The sequence below is a fragment of the Ctenocephalides felis genome, unplaced genomic scaffold, assembly GCF_003426905.1.
Source record: "Ctenocephalides felis isolate EL2017-DRISC unplaced genomic scaffold, ASM342690v1 CF-g0.4_SCAFFOLD_00845, whole genome shotgun sequence".
Taxonomy (NCBI): Eukaryota; Metazoa; Arthropoda; class Insecta; order Siphonaptera; family Pulicidae; genus Ctenocephalides; species Ctenocephalides felis.
In genome coordinates this window covers 7,367,936-7,389,958 of record NW_020536999.1, presented here as the reverse complement: position 1 = coordinate 7,389,958, position 22,023 = coordinate 7,367,936, and the positions used below count along the sequence as shown (strand labels likewise).

General features: G+C 31.6%; 1 protein-coding gene across 1 annotated transcript in view; it reads right to left on the bottom strand.

The window, feature by feature from the left end:
- LOC113370687 (fibrillin-2-like) overlaps positions 1–22,023 on the bottom strand; it is a gene marked incomplete in the record, with an annotated part of 221,071 nt that overhangs the window by 10,425 nt on the left and 188,623 nt on the right. The window contains 6 exon segments of the mRNA XM_026611385.1: positions 170–320; positions 770–867; positions 935–1,067; positions 1,136–1,263; positions 1,323–1,487; positions 1,553–1,662. Coding sequence (XP_026467170.1) covers positions 170–320; positions 770–867; positions 935–1,067; positions 1,136–1,263; positions 1,323–1,487; positions 1,553–1,662 — 785 coding nt within the window.

The window sequence follows — 22,023 nt, the reverse complement described above, 5'->3', positions numbered from 1 at the left end:
AATAATAAATATGGACAGCTAATAGTATCAGATATGTCGTTAATCACGTGAGGCTTTTAGGAGGAGAGGGGTTTTGATAAAAAAAAATCACGAAATATCAAGTGGGCGAGGGAGGGGTTGAAAAAAATCTAAATATTATAAAAAAAAATGGCTGTGGCAGTTTTCTTACCAACACATCCGGTTCCATCCTCGTTCTGTTCAAATCCATCATCGCATTCACAAACAAAGCTGCCATCCGTGTTGATGCAACGACCATTCTTACAAACTTCGGAAGAGATGGCACACTCGTTGATGTCCACACACTCATCCGTGTTATTGACCTGGAAATAGAATAAATAGAACTTGTTAGCCTTACAAATTTGTGCAATCAAGATTTTTATTGGGCCAGCGGTGGCGATATCGGTTAGAACGTGGGCTAGCAGCAACTAGTCCCAGGTTCGTCAGTTCGATTCCCGCTACCACCGTAGTCCGACATCAGACAACTTTGATGTCAAATTTCAACTTGTGGTTATAGATCATAATATAACTACAAGTGGAAATCGTCCTTCGTGGACATAGTTGCATCACTCAATCATATGTAAACTATTAGATGTAAGAGTTAATGTATAATAAATCCACACATAGGAGAATGTGTGAACCGATGGGTTGCCTCTCATAATAATAACTTAGATCATAAGCGTTAAACCAAACAGGTTATAGAACATATAGATAGAAAAAGTTCTGATTGCTGTTGTAGTAATAATAATAAAAAAAGATTTTCATACTATACCTTGGCATAGCCCTCAGGACATATACACTGGAAGCTACCAATAAGATTTTTGCACTGGTATTTGCAATTATTCGCGGGCGTCACACATTCATCCACATCTAAAACAAAAAGTAACATGAAGAGATATTTTTCCACACAACTTGAAGCTTTCTTCTATCTACTCACCAGAACAATGTCTTCCATCAGGTGACAAGGTGTAACCGTAAGGACAGATACATCTGAAGGAACCTGGAACATTGTGACAACGGAAAGCACACATGCTGCCCATTTCTGCGCACTCGTTAATATCCTCACAAACCTTAAAAATAATAAAAATATTAGCAATATATAATTACATAACTCGAGTGCTTTTGTGTCTTTTATCACCTGCATAGGTCCTGGAGCAAATCCTTGAGCACAAGAGCATTCAAAACCACCATCAACATTACTGCAAGTGCCATTTCCACAAATGTTTTGGTTCGTATAGCATTCATTGTCGTCAATACATTTTTTACCTGGGAACAAAATGGATAGTTGAATTGGTAAAATAATTTTCTATCTATTTACTTCTTACCTGTTGAGTCTAAAATATATCCCATCGGACATTCGCATCTGAAGGATCCATCGGTGTTGATACAAGTTCCACCTTGGCAAACTCCAGGATTTAGAGCACATTCATCCAAATCGACTCCGGAGTCTGATCTTCCGACACCTTCTGGACAGAGTCTGTCGAACTCCACTGCAGAAAAATAATAATTACACATAAAAAAACTTCAGTTACTAGTAATATATATTAATATTTACCAGTTCCATAATCTGGACATTTTGAGCAAGTTCTTCCCCAGGCAGCTCCTTGAGAACAGCAGCACTGTTTCATCGTTAAATCTTTGCGTCTGGGAGCTGAACAGATATTGCTAGAAGAACAAAAATTTTTATTATTTAATTAGTTTAAATTATCCGTTTAAACTCGAAAACGGCTAAACCGATTTGGCCAGTCTTAGTCTTGAAAAATTCGTGCCAATCCAGAGATGATCGGAAAGGTGAGATATTATTTCAAAATCGCGTACAAACTTTACATTTTTAATTTGAAAATTTTTGTAGAAGCGTAATTTGAATAAAACAACGGACGGTGGCTAATACGTCAAATGTCAAACGTACTAAGTAGTAACATTTGTCTTTTTGAAATCGAAACTTCAAACTTACTAAGTAGTAACATTTGTCTTTTTGAAATCGAGAATTAATAAACGTTTCCGGAAAACTGTCGACTGAATTACTGTAAAGAAATATTGTAAAATGTCTCATATGATCATGACCCATTGATAGTTCTAGAAATAGGTTTGAATACAAAAATCTAAGAAATTTATTTCATTAAGGTACAATGATAGATGCAACAGGCTTGCATCCAGTTTTCTCAACGAAATAACAGTATGCATTTTTTCTTGGCCCTTAATTACAATTTACAGTTAAATGGCAACTGCTTAAAAAAAATTAAAATTAAAACTAAGTAAAAATTACGTAAATACTTTAAGACAGAAATGTCTACCAGACCTGTATGTTCCTAGAGACAGAAACTTTATAAAATTTAAAGATCACTAAGTCCGACTTACTTAGAATCTTTCAAAAAAAAAAAGCAAGGAGAGTGAAAAAATATCTGGAATCATTTGTAAAATATTCCGAAAATTAGAGAAAATTAGATAGATAAATAATTAGAATGATAAGTAAATATTGTTTTAATACTATGTATTTCTATATTTTGTGAAAAAAACTTTCTTCTTGAGGGGGCCTAGAAACAAATTTTGATACGGAGCCCCGCCAAGGCATGCTACGCCCCTGAGTTTGTTTGTGGCAAAATATAGACAAACTGATGGACTTTATTGTTTTTATAATACCTCATTGCATATAGCATTCAAACAACACATCCTTATACACTTAAAGCTTTAATTTTTTTGATTCTCTAGAAATTGTTTAGAATATACCTTACTTAGCAAAACAACGTTTGCCGGGTCAGTTGGTATATATATATATATATATGATAGTTTTGTCGACGTTGATACATATTTGAAATATTTTTGCAGCCCAACCGTCGAATTAAAAAAAAGGATTAAATAAATTTATTCCATTAAAAAACGTTTCGACACTTGATGTGTGTCATTATTCAGTAATCAAACCAGGAAAAACAGAAAACATTAATTATGATGTAAAATTAATTGAACACTAAATTTGTGTAAAATAATAAAATACTATTATATTAACAAACGAGAAATAGGAGGAGCACATATTGCCCTCCTATATTTAATGTTATTGGTACCATTGCATTGTGGGCACTGTCAGATTTTTTTAAAACTTTTGAAAATTTTGATTTTTTTTGAACATTTTCAAATTTACGAAATTTTTTGACACACATCAAGAAACGATGACACACATCAAGTGTCGAAACGTTTAATGGAATAAATAATATTGTTATTTAATCCTTTTTTTTAATTCGACGGTTGGGCTGCAAAAATATTACAAATATATATATATATATATATATACGAGGTCTGTTCAAAAAGTACCCGGAATTACTAATAATTAAATTTCGCGGGTCTGGAGTGTCTGATTGTCAAAATTTTTTTTTTATTGTGTTGGTATACATGCCCCTAAAGTATGATGAAATTTTCAGCTATATTCACTGTTTACTTTGTCTGTGGTAGTCGCTAAGGTTCGACGTGTTTTTCTGAGCTCGGCGATTTTTACAATGGAAGAATTGAAAAGTCAAAGAATTTGTATTAAATTTTGCGTAAAAAATGAAATAAAGTGTTGCAAAGTGCAAAAATTCACCAGATATGGCTCCGTGTGACTTTTTCCTATTCCCAAAGTTGAAGAGACCCATGAAAGGACGGCGGTTTTCCTCGATTGAAGAAAATCGCCGAGAGTGCTCAAGGACATATCAAAAAGTGAATATCAAGGGTGCTTCGAAAATTGGAAAAAACGCTGGCATAAGTGTATTATATCTGGGGGGGACTACTTTGAAGGGGACCACATTAATGTAGACGAATAAATAAATATTTTTTTGAAAAAACGAAAATTCTCGTATATATATATATATATATATATATTGTTGGGCGCCGATTAGCTCTTCTCTTCATCAACCAATTTCGTTAGATGTTATTGTAATATCATAATAAATTCAAATTAAACACAATATTCTTCATGTATACTTTTATTTTCCCGTTCATTAATACTCTGAGATGTCGTCATCTATACGAAAATTACACAACTGAACAACTTAAAATTCCATTTCGGCTTTATATAGCCTTCTCATTTAATAATCAGGGACTTCCCTTGGTTTTGAATATGATCAGTAGCTTCCTTATATGTATGAGTGCGAATTATGTGATTTCCCGATCGAAATTCATAGGAATTACTGCGTCGTACGCAAAGGCTCACGTACGCATTTGGAAAAAGTTCATTGGTCCTATTTTGATTATAATACTTTTGTTACTCGAAATGACTTAATACAATGTAACAACAGTTCTTGGGATGAAGTTAGTAATATATTAGTTATAGTTAAACCATTGGGTCGCAACAATATATATATATATATATATATATATATATATATAAATATGAGTAAGTTGTTCAAGGGCATACATCAAATAAAAGGCAAAGATTTAGAAAAGACTGCCTCGGAAACGCTCGCAAAAACTACTTTCTCCGTGCAAAATATATTATATATTTCACAAATATTTTGCTATACTATGTTCAACAAAAACAAAAAACAAGTTAGTGTATATATAATAGTGCAAAATTATGTGCCTTGCGCTAGCTACTGATATCCACTGATGATGACATAAAATACTATGTCGAAACGTTTGGAAAAATTAAAGATTAACTTCTAAATCTTTGCCTTTTATTTGATGTATGCCCTTGAAGAACTTACTCATATTTCTCAACATCAAAACTAACTTCTTTAACATATATAAATATTTATAAATCTCTTTTCATCCCTTACCTGTACCATCCGTCATAACACTCGTCTTCCCTAAAATCTTCGCACTTCATCCCAGATTGACTAAGAACGTAGCCCGGTGGGCAGGTGCACTGGAAGCCTCCTTTGGTATTAGTACATTGTCCAGCCTCACAAATGTCACGATTCTCGTAACATTCGTCGATGTCTTCGCATTGACCACGTTCATTTAACCTGTAGCCCAGGGGACAGGTGCAAATGTAGGAGCCCATCACGTTTTGGCACTTGCCGGGGCTCTGACAGGTTCCGGGAATCTGGGGATAATTGATAGAAATAGAGATTTAAATTCATGGTTGAGGGTTGAATTCGAGGTTGATCTATGCTCCAGAAATTGTCGAATAAATTTTGTATCTAAAACTTCAGGGTAAATTAGTTTTAAATTTTTTGGAGATTAAAAATGTACTGGTGGTGCATGGCGCAGTGCCTCAAGGCAAATAGCTGTAACTTTTGGTACTGAAAATTAAAGTTTTTGAAAAACTTTTAGAATTTATTGAAAACTTTGAAAAACAATCGACTTTTTTGGATTTTTTCTTCATATTTCGATTTTTTATTATACTTTGAATTTTTAACTTCGGCCGAATTTTTAACTTTACTATAGTAATGGGCCGAAAATCAAAAATGAAATTTTTGCATTTCTCGACGTTTTGAAGTCTCTGAACATTTTGGCATACCTCAGAAAAAATTGGTGTGTGTGTGTGTGTGTTTTGTATGTCCGCATTTTTTTCGTCCACGTTTACGGGCGCACGGATCAACCGATTTGAATGGTTCAAAAAACATTCGATTTCTATTGATAGGGAGATGTACTGATTAGTTTTTGGCAAAGGCAGGTCCAGCTGTTACGGAGATAAAGAGCAAAGAGTGCAGAAAATAGAAAACGAGTTTTTGAGAGAACGGAGCATCGGATTCGAATGATCTAAAAAAACATTTAATTAGTAATGATTGGGAGAAAAGTTTACTACATTTTGGCAAAGGCAGGCCCAGCCATTTAGAAGATACGGAGCTAAATGTGTAAAAAATGGCAGTTTTTGAGAGAACTAAGCGTCCGATTTAAATGATTCAAAGAACTTTCTGCTTGTCTTAACAAAATAATTAATTTTGGAAAAAAAATTTGTTTCAAATTTTTTTCAAAAAAAAAATTTGTTTATCGAAAATAATTCAATTTTTTTTTTTAATTCTGACTATAGTTCTAATATACTTTAAACAAATAATTTCAACTGTGCAATTCAGTTTATATAATTCCTATAAATATTAGACAATGTTACAAATATTAATAAAAATCTATTTGAAAACATTCAGTATTCCTCGATCATTTCGTTACGGTACGGGAAGTTCCAGCAATTTGCCTTAAGGCACGATGCCATACACTCCACTAGTTTTTTTTTTAAATTTGAATTTTTTGATTTTGAAATTTTTTGGGAATTCGGAATTCTTTAAAAATATTCGATTTTTTTTCGAAAATTTCAAAATATTCTCAAATTTTTGTAAGAAATCGATTTTTTTTTTAATTTTGATATTTTATAATTGATATTTAAAAATTATATTTTGATATTTATAAAGCATTTTTGCACATCGTCTACTCGAGCAAAATGTTTTTTGAATTAATCTAATCGGATGATCTGTTCTCTCAAAAACTGCATAATCATTTTACACCCTTTGCGCTCCATACCTCCGAAACGTCTAGACGTGCCTTTTTCAAGTATGCCTCGCGATCGAGTACGAACCGAATGTTTTATCAATCATTCAAATTGGTTATTCCATACTGACGAAAATATCGAGGACATTTCTTTGAACCATATAAATGAACTTCAAAATAAAATTCTTGGTACGGAACCCAAAAAAATTGACACAAAATTGATAAATACTTATATCGTAAAAATACTTAATAATAATAATGATAATGATAATAATAATAATAATAATAATAACAAATGGTGTATGGCATCGTGCCTTAAGGCAAATTGCTGGAACTTCTGGTATCGTAATGAAATATTCGAGAAATTTTAAACGTTTTCAAATATAATATTACAAATACTATAACTTTCATTATTTCTGCTATCTTGTTAATCCTAGCAAATCAAATGTAAATCATAAATCAATTTATCTCCAGAACATTAACAATCGTCATTTCATTTCGAATTCAATTTCAAAAAAAAGTAATGCTCCGGCAGGGTCATTTGCAAATAATTCTGTGGACATTTTCACTTATACTGTGCTTAGCTTGGCGGCATTTTCGCATTTTTCAATATTTTTCACAAAATTGGAAAAGTGCTTGCTCCTACATAAACAGTCTAAACGCACTTGAGTAAACATTTGTACCAAAGTGGCGCTTAGACTATGCCTAGCCTGGGTAATTTTTTGAATTTTTAATCCAAATTTACAAAAATATTTTTTGAAAAAGAAATTAGAAACAAATTTTTTTTTCCGATAGCAATTATTTTGTTGAAACAAGCAGAAAGTTCTTTGAATCATTTAAATCGGACGCTTATAGTTCTCTCAAAAACTGTCATTTTTTAACATCTAGCTCTGTATCTCCGAAACCGCTGGGCCTACCTTTGCCAAAAACTAATAACCTAATAAACTAATAAATAATAATTTCCCCGTCATTACGAACTGAATGTTTTTTGGATCATTCAAAAATCGGACGCTGCGTTCTCTCAAAAACTGAATTTCTATTTTCTGCACTCTTTGCTCTGTATCTCCGTAACGGCTGGACCTGCCTTTGCCAAAAACTAATCAGCACATCTCCTTATCAATAGGAATCGAATGTTTTTTAAACCATTCAAATCGGTTGATCCGTGCGCTCGAAAACGTAGATGAAAAATTGAACATCTATGGAAAGAGGAAAGGCGAATGGGACTTCGCTCATTTAAAACGTAAGTATAAAATCAGTGCAAGAATGATAACATTCTAGATCCTCCCCCCACGAAGTAATGCCTAACCAGAGGCAAGGGCAAGGATTTAGTCAGTATTGAGTCTGACATACCCAAACAAAAGACCTAGTCTGGGAATAATAAAGGCATTTCCTTTGCTATACACAAAAAAGGTACACGCACATCAATTTTTCTAAGGTATGCCGAAATGTTCAGAAACCTCTGATACGTATAAAGATATTATTATTAACTTCCCGTAGGGTAAGTTATTGTAATGGGCCAAAATCGGAATTGAAAATTTTTACATTTCTAGACGTTTTGAAGGTTTCTGAACGTTTTGGCATACCTCAGAAAAAATGGATGTGTGTGTGTGTATGTGTGTGTGTGTATGTATGTATGGATACAAATTTCCAGTCACGTTTTAGGGCGCACGGATCAACCGATTTGAATGGTTCAAAAAACATTCGATTCCTATTGATAGGGAAAAGAGCTGATTAGTTTTTGGCAAAGGCAGGTCCAGCCGTTTCGGAGATACGGAGCAAAGAGTGCAGAAAATAGAAATCGAATTTTTGAGAGAACGGAGTATCCGATTTGAATCATCTAAAAAACATTCAATTAGTAATGATTAGGAGAAGTGTTTATTAGTTTTTGGCAAAGGCAGGCCCAGCCATTTTGAAGATACGGAGCTAAATATGTAAAAAATGGCAGTTTTTGAGAGAACTAAGCGTCCGATTTAAATGATTCAAAGAACTTTCTGCTTGTCTTAACAAAATAATTGATTTTGGAAAAAAAATTTTGTTCCAACTTTTTTTTTTTTTTTTTAGTTTTTTGTATATCGAAAATATTTCAGATTTTATTTTTAATTCTGACTATTAGTTCTAATATACTTTATAAATAATTTCAACTCTGCAATTCAGTTTATATAATTCTTATAAATATTAGACAATGTTACAATATTTATAATAATCTATTTGAAAACATTCAGTATTCCTTAAACATTTCGTTACGGTACGGGAAGTTCCAGCAATTTGCCTTAAGGCACGATGCCATAATTGCCTCAAGACAGAATTCCACTTACAGCTAGTTATATTATTATTTTATATATGAGGTTGTCAAATATCTCCCTTCCGCTTTTTTGCTCTTGGTTTATAATACAAAAAGGCGGAAGGGAGATATTTGACAACCTTATATATAAAAATTTTCAATTTCGATTTTTGAACGATTACAATAACTCACCCTACAGGAAATTAACAAACACCTTAATTTTTTACAAAATATATATTTCCTATCACAGCACAAATTTATTCCGATTGATGTATCATTTTAATTATTTATTTCCTTCAAGGTGGACAGAACTCCAACCGAATCATACTGGTCAATAAATCCTCCAACTGCAATTCGCCCATGATTCCTTGCAAAGCCTCCTGCAAAACGTCTTCAGTTGCCGTCTGGATGACTTCTATAGGATGCTTCTCCCAAATTTTATTATACAAAGGGTTGTTCAGTTTCGCGTTTTGGAACTTTTTCCTGTACGCCAATGTGTTCTTCAACATCCTCTGGGGCACCTTGATAAGTTTAACACCATCCTGGTCCTTGGAGTCGTGGGGGTTGACTCCTGATTTTGATCGTTTTTTTAAGGCGGCTTGAGACTTTTTTCGTAATTTGGATGTTGATCTTTTGCCCAAGGCTGATTTTGATCTATGTCGACTCCGGTGGGTTTGTTTAGGGAGATCTGTTGATGGTTTTTCTACTGTATCGTCCATTGATTGGATGCAGAACAGTTTAGCGTTCTTGTCACCTATGCAAAGTGTTTCTTTAACAGACTTGGTTTCTGGTTTTGGACTTGCAGGTTTTTGATGGTGTTTGTCATCCTCTTTTGCTGATAGAAGTTTGTTGCGTGCCAATATCAGTGTCAAGTCTTTAAGGAAAGGTTTCATTGTTTCTTGAACAACATTCCGGGCGATGCTTTCGATTTTTTCGTTCTCAACTTTAGGGCATGTTTCTTCCTTATCTAAATACAGAAAAAAATGACATTTAATGGATCGGGAGAGTACGCGATTATCGTCGGCAATGTTCGCTCAGACATGTGACGTCACAGTCTCTTAACATATGGGGACTAGCAGTTAGGGTTTGTCGGTTTTCAAAAACCGGTTTTAAAAACCGTTTTTTTGGCGAAAATTATGGAATTCGAAAACCCCGGTTTTTTAGTGAAAAAAGTCGGTTTTCACTGTATAAAGGAAAATATAGCCAAATATAAAAGATAAATGAAAGCGTTTTGATTCTTGAAATCATATCGGTTCAATAGCTTTTGATATCTTATCAGTCTGCAATGATTCCCAGAAATGGTTTTGTATATATTAATTTAAATTTTTATACCAGTGTATTTATTAATTTAAATCAGTGCGACTTCTTCTTGAAAAAGTAACTTCCTCTACTCAAACTTGAAAAAAAAAGTTTTAAACCCTAGAAGTCACAAATTAAAGTAAATTTTGTGAGTAAACAACACGTCTAAGTAGCAATTCGATAGACGTTCTCAGTTTTTTGAAATCATATTTTATTAAACAAAAAAAACAATTAGAGTGTTTAAAATTAATTAATTAAAATTGTTCGGAACAGACAATACGCGAGTTTAGCTTAATTGCTTTTAAAACTAAAATTGATATTAATAAGTGTGTATCAACATGTATCTAATTTTTTTTTTAATTTAATGCATTTTTTTATTTAAAAATGCATTATTTTTATTTATTCGAAAGCTTTCCTTTCACTATCATAAAAATATTTTTATTCTTATATGTGAAAATGATGCATGAATAACGAATAATTATTTTCAAAGTTATTTTCAAAGATGAACTATTATTGTTTTGTTCTACTAATTAAAATTAATATAATTTTGTTAACTATATATAAAATTGAACAATAAATAAATTCAGTCAAATACTGCTCTAAATTACACTAAATTTGCGGATAAATTACACAATATTCGAGCAAAAATATATTTTATATATAAAATTCGAAAACCGGGTAAAACTGATTTTTTTTAGTAAAATTAAAATTCGAAAACCGGTTTTCTGATATGTCGGTTTTTGTATAAACCCTATTCTGAACATATTATACACATGTAGATGTAATGTATTTAATCAAGATAAACTATTATTTTTTAGTTATACTAATTAAAATTAATATAATTTTGTTAACTATCTATAAATTGAACAATAAATAAAATCATTCAAATACTGCTCTAAGCAACACAAAATTTGCGGATAATTTACAGAATATTCGAGCAAAAATTTAGTTTTTATGTAAAATTCGAAAACCGGTTAAAATCGTTTTTTTAGTAAAATTAAAAATCGAAAACCGGTTTTCTGAAATGTCGGTTTTTGTATAAACCCTACTAGCAGTCCATGTACTGTAATATCTATGATTTTACTATAGTTATTTGTTGGTTACTTACCAATTTTGGCAGCCACTTCTCCCTCACTACTTTGTTCCGACAAAGCAGCCAAAGGCGAATTCATTTGACTCCTGCTCGGTTCCAAATTCAAATTAACATCCAATGGAATGTTCGATCTCCCTGAAGACATTTGTTTGCTATGTGCCGAAATAGATCTATTTGTTGTCATTTTCGACACAGGTGCAGATCTATGCTTCAAAACCTGATGCTCGTTAATACTTTGCAAAGAGTTCTTCATGTTCATCTTTTTTTTGGTGCTTAATTGTTTCTGGTAATACGGTGAGTAGTAACTGGTTCTCGTAGTCATTGCTGATTTGGTGCTCTTAGGTTGCGATTTGTGACTGTCTACACGTTTTAATTTGATGCAATCGAAAGTTGGCACATGCAATTCAGTTTTGGCATAGTTATCTACATTTTGAAACAACCGTTGACAATCGCTATGCAGTTCATCCTGGTCCAAAATACCGAGTTTGATACAACATTTGGTAACTTTTAAAAAATTTTTTGCTAAATCTCTTAATCTATCAGGTACCCGTTCTTCCAAAGATGTTGGCACGTGTTTCAAATAAGCTTGAAGACCACGGAGAACCAGCTGGTGTGCGCTCAAGACTTTCTGACTAACATTTTTATCCAGAACTTGATACTTCTTACTGGAAATCTTATCGAATTTTGTTATATGTCTCTGCAGCTCGTATAAATAATTCCTGGAGAATCTTGAATAAAATTCCAGGTCGCGTTTACGTAATTTCAATTGTTCTTCTGGGCTGTTCGGTTCTAAGATGGTACGAGGAAGATTAACTTCTTGGAGGAGTAAACCGATTTTGGAACGTACAGATTTTAATTTGTTCTTGAATAAAGGATCTTCAAACGTTAAAAACTGAGGATTGGAATCACAACTTAAGGAACTGGATTTGGATGTTAATGGAACATCAAATTTGTGTGCGGACAGACAGTCATCGGAATTATAAAGCTTTTCGTTAGAAATGTATTCGTTACAATTTGTGTTGGTTTTATTTAAATTTGTTGTTTCTGGGAAAGTTTTGTTTACTGTTGAAGATTCTAAACTTGTTTTTTTAACATCCTGATCAGTGTTGACTGTTTGCGTTGAATCTATGGCCATTGCATAAGTACTAACTGCATTTTCAGTTTTTTCCAAAGCAATTTGCAAAATTTTTGTACAAACCTCTTGCAAATCCAGCTTGTCATCGTTATGTACACCTGTAACACTATTTAAATCTTTTCTTGCACAAAAATCTTCGTGGGCAATTCTAACCTCTTCACTATGTAACTCCTTTTTTCTTGTAACTTCATCACTATATAATTCTTCTTTTGTGACTTCATCCTCAACATTATAAAACTGTGTTTTATCTCTATTACTATTTAATTCCTTTTCCCTGCAAAATTCTTTCCAACGTTCCTCTTCCAACTTTTCCAAACGTTTACGTCGAACTTTTTTAATAGCCTGCGCCAAATCGTCTTTCGATAAATATTGAAAATTGTAATCGTCCACAAATATATCGTTTTCGTACAAAGCGTACATGTTTTATTAATTTAAATTAAACAAAATAAATAAATAGGGTTAAAACTAAATAAAAATTATCTGTCAAACGCTCAAGAAAATGGACGCGGGTAAATATGTTTTGGTTTGACGCGTTGCCATGACAACGAGAGAATTAAAACAGCCGGATAGATAGAAATCCTAGGATAGAAATATTATAAAAACTTACCCTTTGAAGAGCACAATACATTTTTAATTGTATTTTTTGACTGGAATAATTAAAAAAAACTTGGTTTTGTAACATTGCAGACATATTGCACCATGCACATTATCACAATTATGCTTATTTATCTATGAACATTATTTTTACATAAATTCTTTAGCAGCGCACTTCACTATGTTTCTCTACGTCTTTGACAGTCCGCGAGTACCGCCAAATTCGAATTCAAATTTTTGAATTTCAAAATTAACGAAAAATATTATAAATGGTATATAAATATATGTATCTATTTAATACATATTGAATTACGTTTTGATACATCGTAATTTGTATATATTCATGTATATTGTATATATTGATTTATACATCACTAGATGTGTCTTAGTCTTCATAGTTTGTATGAAAATTTGAATTATAAATGTATATATTGATTTATACATCACTACATGTGTCCAAGTCTTTGTAGTTTGTATGGAAATCGAATATATAAATATATATATATATATATATATATATATATAGATTAATTTATACATCACTAGATGTGTCCTATTCTTTATAGTAAGTACAAAAATTGAATATATGAATGTATATTGATTTATACATTCCTAGATGTGTCCTAGTGTTTGTAGTATGTATGAAAATTGAATATATGAATGTATATATTGATTTATACAATCCTAGGTGTGTCCTAGTCATTGTAGTTTGTATGGAAATCGAATATATAAATGTATATATTGATTTATACATCATTATATATGGTCTAGTATTTGCAATTTGTATGTAAATTGGATATTTAAATGTTTATATTGATTTATACATCATTATATATGGGCTAATGCACGTGGTTTGTTTGTAAATTGGATATATAAATGTATATATTGATTTATACATCATTATATATAGTCTAGTGTCTGTGGTTTGTATGTATATTGGATATATAAATGCATATATTGATTTATACTTCATTATATAAGGTTGTCAAATATCTCCCTTCCGCCTTTTTGTATTATAAACCAAGAGCAAAATAGCGGAAGGGAGATATTTGACAACCTAATATATAGTCTAGTCTTTGTGGTTTGTATGTAAATTTGATATATAAATGTATATATTGATTTATACATCATTATATATGGTCTAGTGTTTATGGTTTGTATGCAAATTGGATATATAAATGCATATATTGATTTATACATCCCTAGATGTATCCTAGTCTTTGTATTAAGTATGGAAATCAAATATATAAATGTATATATTAATTTATACACTTCTAGATGTGTTCCAGAGCCTTCATAGTTTGTATGCAAATTGGATATATTAATCAACTATCAATTTATAAGTACCTACAAATATTAACATAATCAATTATTACTAACCTCTCGACATTCGTCAACATCTCTGCAATGATGTCCATCTTGAGACAAAACATAACCAGTTGCACATTCACACCTGAAAGATCCTATTGTATTGCGACAACGTCCATTTCTGCACAAAGACGGCATTGCATGACACTCGTCAATATCTGGGAAAGGTATTAAATATGATTTAAATTCAATTCATTGACTGCTAATAGTACTGTCAACATACCAACACAATCGTTGTTTGAGCTGATCTTGAATCCTGGATAGCATTCACATCTGTAACTACCCACAGAGTTGATGCAAGTGCCATTATTGCAAACATTGTTGTGTCGGACACATTCGTTGATGTCAATGCAGGTTTCTCTGTTGGCGGTCAATGTGAATCCGTAATTGCAGATGCATTGGAAGCTTCCTTGTAAGTTTTTGCACTCTCCATTTTGGCAGACATCATAGTGCATGTCATGACACTCGTTTATGTCCACACAATTAAATTGTCTAAAAAAGATAAAAGACATGTTTATGCTTATAAGCAGGGCCGGTCCTGCCTTGCATGCGATGCATGCAAAAAATGCGGGCGCAAGCCTTAGGGGGCGCCAAAACGAGTTTCGGAAATTAAATTTATAATATAATATTTATATTTTTTATATAAAATCTAGAATTATTTATTTAAAATCTGGAATACTTAATAAATTATAATAAATAATTTAACTTAACTAGGGATACGGAGACACAAAAAGCATATTTATTTTGCAATGTGATATCAGTAAAAACAATTAACCGATTAATAATTCTGCAAATTAGTAAATAACAGCTCTGTTTCGCAATTTTTTCTTTGTTTGAAGTTACCGTGAAATCGAAAAAGAAATTATCTAGTGTTCAACCCCATAAGCGCAAACCTGCGAAAGATTAAATTAATTGTTGGGCATTATTGACGAAAAATTGCGAGCTGATTTAATTGAATCGGAACTTGTTAAAAAATATAAACAAATTATAAAAAATGGGGAGTCGGTGCTTAGAAAATGAGAAATTGAATTGTAACTTTTGCTTTTGTTGCAAATGTTTCGCATCTGTTGAACTTTGAATATTGAAGACATACGTGGAACAAATATGAAAAATTGATGCAAAATTTACTTTAGAACGAAAATCTTGAAGCTTGTTTTATACCTAGTGGTGTCCATACTCTAAATTTAATAATTATTAACTATACAGAAATAATACATATCAAATATAATAAGTTTTTTTTTCAATATTGTTCAAGAAATGTGTAATTTCTTTGCATTTTTACTGATTTTTAAACAATACTTCTAAAAAAAATAAAAATTTAACTTTAAAACAAGAAGCTGATACTCTGAATATGACGGCTCTTACGATATCAATAAGGAGAAGTTTACGACGCAATTTTGGATATTGTAAATAATGAAAAATCAAATTAAATTAAAATTTAAAAAATCCAACATGAAATACGAGTATTATTTGAAACTTAAATGCTAGTTTTTTTAAATATTAATATTGCACATACGTTAAAAATAATTGAAAATTTCAAAATACTTGATTATAATCAACCCCCGAATGGCCTCGATTTTCTAAATAAATTTAAAATCAATATATGTTATACGCTTTTAGATTATATCTAATTTTTTATGCGCTAAATCCAGAATAATTAAAAATCAATTTATTTATTTCACTTAATATTTTTGTTAAATTAAAGTTATAGAATTTAAGAAATGCATTTCAGAAATAGTATTTATTATTTTGATATCAAGATCTTCATATCAAAATAATAAATACTATTTCTGAAATGCATTTCTTAAATTCTATAACTTTAATCTAACAAAAATATTAATTCCTTTGCTATGATAGTCGAACTTACATCCTTAACCAATTTACAACATATTGAATATTACTAAAATGTGAAATTATGACAGGGATTGTTTTATTTATTGATATCGATATAAATAAATAAATTTAAAATCAATATATTTTATACGCTTCTAGATTATATCTAACTTTTTGTGTACTAAATCCAAAATAATTAAAAATTAATTTTTAAAAAATATGTAAATATTTATATAATTTTAATGATAAACTGTTAAAACGGGAAAATTAATAGGGGCGGGGGGGCGCTAGAAAAAAAGTTGCATGCGGGCGCTAAGGACCCCAGGACCGGCCCTGCTTATAAGTATACAAAAAGTTATTTTTTAATCACTTACGATGATCCAAACTTGTATCCTTCGGGACATTGGCATTCAAAGCTTCCAGGATGGTTCACACAGATAGCGTTTCCTTGACAAGGACTATCAACACGTTGACATTCATTATCATCCGTGCACTGGTGAGACAATTCATCATAATAATATCTGTGAACAAATATCATCGTTAGTATGATATTATGTATATTATTAGTATTATTAGTATAGTTAGTATATTTACTTACCCTCTTGGACATTCGCATTCAAAACTTCCAGGAGTATCGATACACTTTCCATTCTTGCACATAGTAGGCATCATTGCACATTCGTTAATGTTTTCAGTCTTGTTGCTAATCTGGTTCATGATCATACCTGGAGTCTTTCCGCACAACTCTATGAACTCACCTAAAAGCACAGACAATGATATAAATCAGTTAAATGATTTATTTTTTATTTATTACCTGATCCTTTTTGTGGACATGGATCACAATTGATGCCCCAGGCTTCGCCCATCGAGCAACAGCAAACTTTTTTGGTCTCTGGTCTGGTCATCGGAGAGGTACATTCACCATCATCATAGTGCATGTAACATTGTTCGCGTCTGGTATCCATACACTCTTCTGCAAAATATAAAAACATTTATTGTATTATCTTTTTTGAAGTAAAACTTCTTTAGGCGCGACTAGGGTGTAAATCCGTACAAATGCAACGGAAGTGCGTTACGGCAGATAAGATAAGATAAGAGTCGAGTGCCAATGATTCGTATAATAGAGATCTGTCGTTGTATGCGTACCGGCATCAACGTTGTATACGTATTAGGGTTTGTCGGTTTTCAAAAACCGGTTTTAAAAACCAGTTTTTTGGTAAAAATTATAGAATTCGAAAACCGGTTTTTTAGTGAAAAAAGTCTGTTTTTACTGTATAAAGGAAAAATGACAAATATAGCCAAATATAAAAGATAGATGAAAGCGTTTTGATTCTTGAAATCATATCGGTTCAATAGCATTTAATATCTTATCAGTCTACAATGGTTCCCACTGTTCCCAGAAAGGTTTTGTATATATTAATTTAGATTTTTATACTAGTGTATATATTAATTTAAATCAGTGTGATTTTTTCTAGAAGAAGTAACTTCCTCTACTCAAACTAAAAAAAAGAGTTTTAAACCCTAGAAACCACTAATTAAAGAACAAAAAACTTAGAATTATTATATCAGGCTTTCAAAACAATTAAGCATAATTTGGTCGCTAGTATGAGAGTTTTTTCTATTTCAGAAAAAATTGTTAGAAACATTGATATTTTTTTAAAAAATATTTTTGTAATTTTGGATTGAAAATTCAAAAAAAAATACCCAGGCTAAGCACAGTCTAAGCGCGACTCTGGTACAAATGTTCACCCAAGTGCGTTTAGACTGTCCATGTACTGGGGAGCACTGTTTCAATTTTGTCAAAACTATTGAAAAATGTGAAAATTCCGCCAAGCTAAGCACAGTATAAGTGAAAATGTCGCACAGAATTATTTGCAAATGCGTTTAGACTGTGACTATACGGGAGCACTTTTTGCACTTTTGTGCAAATTAGGCAACTATTTTTTTTTTTAAATTGAATTCGAAATGAAATGACGATTGAGAGATAAATTGATTTATGATTTACATTTGATTTGCTCACAGATATAACAAGATGGCAAAAATAATGAAAGTTACAGAATATTTGTAATAATATATTTGAAAACGTTGAAAATTTCTCGAATATTTGACATTACGGTACGGGGGAAGTTCCAGCAATTTGCCTTAAGGCACGATGCCATACACCACTAGTTATTACTTACTTCCATTCCTGATGGCCATATATCCTTCTGGGCATCTACAATGGTAAGATCCCTCATCGTCCACACAGAAACCAACTCCGCACAGATTGTGATCTTCAGAGCATTCGTTAATGTTGACGCATTGGGAATTGTGGTCATCTCGCCTATATCCTTCTTTGCAGGAACACATGAAGGAGCCGAAGGTGTTGGTGCATTGTCCGTTCTTGCAAATGTCTTCGTGTTCGTCGCATTCGTTTATGTCTTCCAGGACGACTGTTACTGGGTTCGGTTTGTAGCCTGGGCCGCTTGGACAGAGGGCCTCGTAATCGGGAGTACCTGGGAAAGAATCGATATATATTATATATATATATATATATATATATATATATATATATATATATATATTGATAGTTTTTTCGACGTTGAAACATATTTCAAAAGTAACTAGCAGCCCATTCGTCGAAATAAAAAAGGTATAAAGTATAAAAACTTTTATTTATACGTTTCGACACAAGATGCGTGTCATCATTCAGCAACACAGGACAAAAACACTCAACAAAAATTTATTTTAAAAAATTAACTTAATAACATATTAGATAAAAACATTTTTTTAGAAAAAATTATGAATAACTAAAAGATTTGAAAACTAATTTGACTAAAAGTTATGAAATGCATCATTGTGAAGCGAGAAACACGCCCATACCGAGCAACCAAACTCGACTGACTCAGTTATAAGTATATATAAGTTTTTCATATAAGTTTATATAAGTTTATATAAGATTTTACATGACACTTATATAAACATCATTAATAATTTATAATTTTTTCATTTATCTTATTCTTTTCAATAAATTAATCTGTTTTTTTTTTTATATTTATCGATTTTTGTATGCGAGCGCCTTCCTTTGTTTACATTTTAATGTTACCCATCCTGTCTCCGTTAGATACTTCAGTTTTGTTTCAAATAATTCTGTAAATGTCACATGTCAGTCAGTACCGTGTCAAGCATTGATTAAAACAATTGTCACTTGCCAATGCAAGGTATAGTTGATGTCTTATATTAAAAAGTCCAAATTTAGTTTTAAATAAAATATTAAAAAGAATGTTTAGTAATAAATAACTGTTATTGAAATTACACTGATGATGAGGCACACCTAGTCTCGAAACGTTTGTAATAATAAAATAAAGTTGTGATAAAAAAATCTGAGTGCTGTTTTGTTCATATTAAACAATTAATATATATATATATATATATATATATATATATATATATACTAGATGGCCCGACAGACCCGAATTCAAAAGTTCTAATTTTTTTATTAACATATACTGATATATACATCCATATGGGTGATCTTAAATGTACAACTGCTTTAAATAAAATGAAGAGTCTCAGAATCCACACTTAACTCTTTAATTATACTGTGAAATTCAAATCAGCCACGTAAAACCATCAAACAAACAAATATTAAAATATGTTCAATAAAATAAAATTATACACTACAATTTATAGAACAAATTTATTTCTCCAAGCGTAAAAATAAACAACATAGAAATACCGAAATATGAGAGTGTAAAATACCTTGGGATTCATCTCGATAGAAAGTTAAGCTGGTCAACGCACATCAAAATGAAAAGAAAACAGATAGAGAAGAAGTTCAAAGAGTTGTATTGGCTAATTGGCAGGAGTTCAAATATGTGCTATGAAAACAAACTCCTTTTATATAAAACAACTAGCAAACCCGACGAACTCCGTTTTGCCACCAGATAGTTTCGTGAGAAAGATGAAGAAATTTTTTGTTTGTTTTATATTTGAAAAGGAAAAATTTGATTTTATTACACAACAGTAATGAATTTATTTCAATTACAAAAATGAAGTGCTTTTTAGTTGAACTTCTCTAAGTAAATGAAAGTGAATCCGCAAATTATCCGTTTCATTGAAGTGCTCTTTGGTAAACCACATTTTTTGTTTTTTGGTCTGACGTTAACACAAACAAAGCGGATGGTTTTCCAACTTGTGAACAGGCAACGTATAACTGCCCATGTGAAAAACATTGATTTTCTAAAAAATCTATTAAAAATTTATCCCGCAAACACTAAAGCGATTGACCTTGGGACTTGTTAGTTGTCATTGCAAACGCAAGGTGAACTGGAAATTGCAATCGTTTGAAGTCAAACGAAAGACCAGTCGGAATCATTGGTATGTCACCAAATCGCCAGCAATTTTTGATTGAATGGTGAAATTCAGTGCGTGTATATCATTATTCTTTGCGTCAAGAATTACTCGTTGACTGAACCAAACATAATTCTGATAATTCTCACTAATGTCATTACTCGAATTTTTAATTACGGTGCGTGAAGTTCCAGGAATTTGCATTAAGGCACGATGCCATGCACCATTAATGGTCTTAGCTATAAACCTTGAGCCTGAGACCTTTCCAGCGAATGCAAAATTGTCGAAATCGGTTCGTGCGTTCTGGGCTTATATCGTCAGGAAGAAAAACCCGACTTATTTTTATATATATGCAGATATACTGATATTGTTTAAGTAATATTATAAGTAAACTGAAATTTTTGGCACAGTTTTCATTTGTTTTCAATGCCAAATAATGTCTCAAATATTTTCATTTTTTGTAATTTTTTCCACTTATTTCTACAATCTAACTATATTTCATAACCACAAAATCCTAAAAAATTCCCTTAACAAACTGCAGCAGAAAGATTTATCAAAATCCGACTAATCGTTTAGGAGGAGTATCTTTTCATACATCATTACAGAAGAATTTTATATATACGATATGATTATTAAACACAAATGTGTTACTAAACGTTAAATACCTGGATGTGGACACTGCTCACAATAATTGCCCCACGCTCTTCCAACAGAACAACAGCAGGAAGCCTTGGTCACATCTTGAGACATGATGTCACTACATTTATCCAGAGCAGGAACGTAATTCAAGTAGCAAGCTGATGTTCTACGATCTGAAAAAAAGACATTCAAATTTGATTAAGGTAAATGTACACTATTCCGGGATAGTACATTATTACGGGAGTTTCTCATTTTGATCGCAAAATAAGAAAACGGTCAATAAATAATAATTTTATTCGATAGCACATCAATTATAATTTGAATCCTAATAAAATAGTACGATTTTCGAATTTAAATATTACTTTTTAAAGCCGTAAAAAGCTTTTGAAAGCATCGGTCGTAACCCGATTGCCATTTCGTACTTGCTTGTTAGCGAGTTAGGTTATGTGACGGTTCCATTGCTTAAGGTTTTTATTCGATTTCGATAAGCTTAATCGATTCAAATGTGTGAAATTTTTAATCAGTAATAATAAGAGATTAGTTTTATAGTTAAATCGAGCATATATTTGTCAATAAATTGTCAATTTCATGACTCCGGCAATTAGGTTCACACAACTGAACCAGTGAACGTAATTCCGTGAGTATCCCGCAATTACGAGAAGTAGACTTGAAATAGTTTTATCTTTTATTTTCAACTGTTCTTAAATTCGGCGGTGTTTCTGGCGTTAATAAGTTGACTATAGAATACTGTAACGTAATTACGGTATATGTTTTTTTTTTTAATTTTTAACCCTAATAATTGAGTTTGAAATGACTACTCTTTCGTAAGAAAGTACACGATTTTTTTCAATTATTTGCATTGTTCCAATATACCTAGAATTTTGTAGTAATGAGAGAATCTTTTATTTCTACCTTTTCATCTACGATTAATTATTTCTATTATATAAATTGAATAAAAATACAGGTAAACCCCTTATAGCGGATTCACTAGGGCGCTGGTATGTATGTTTGTATGCAAAGATCTAGAGACATTCATGTAAACACGATAGTTTAATTCGA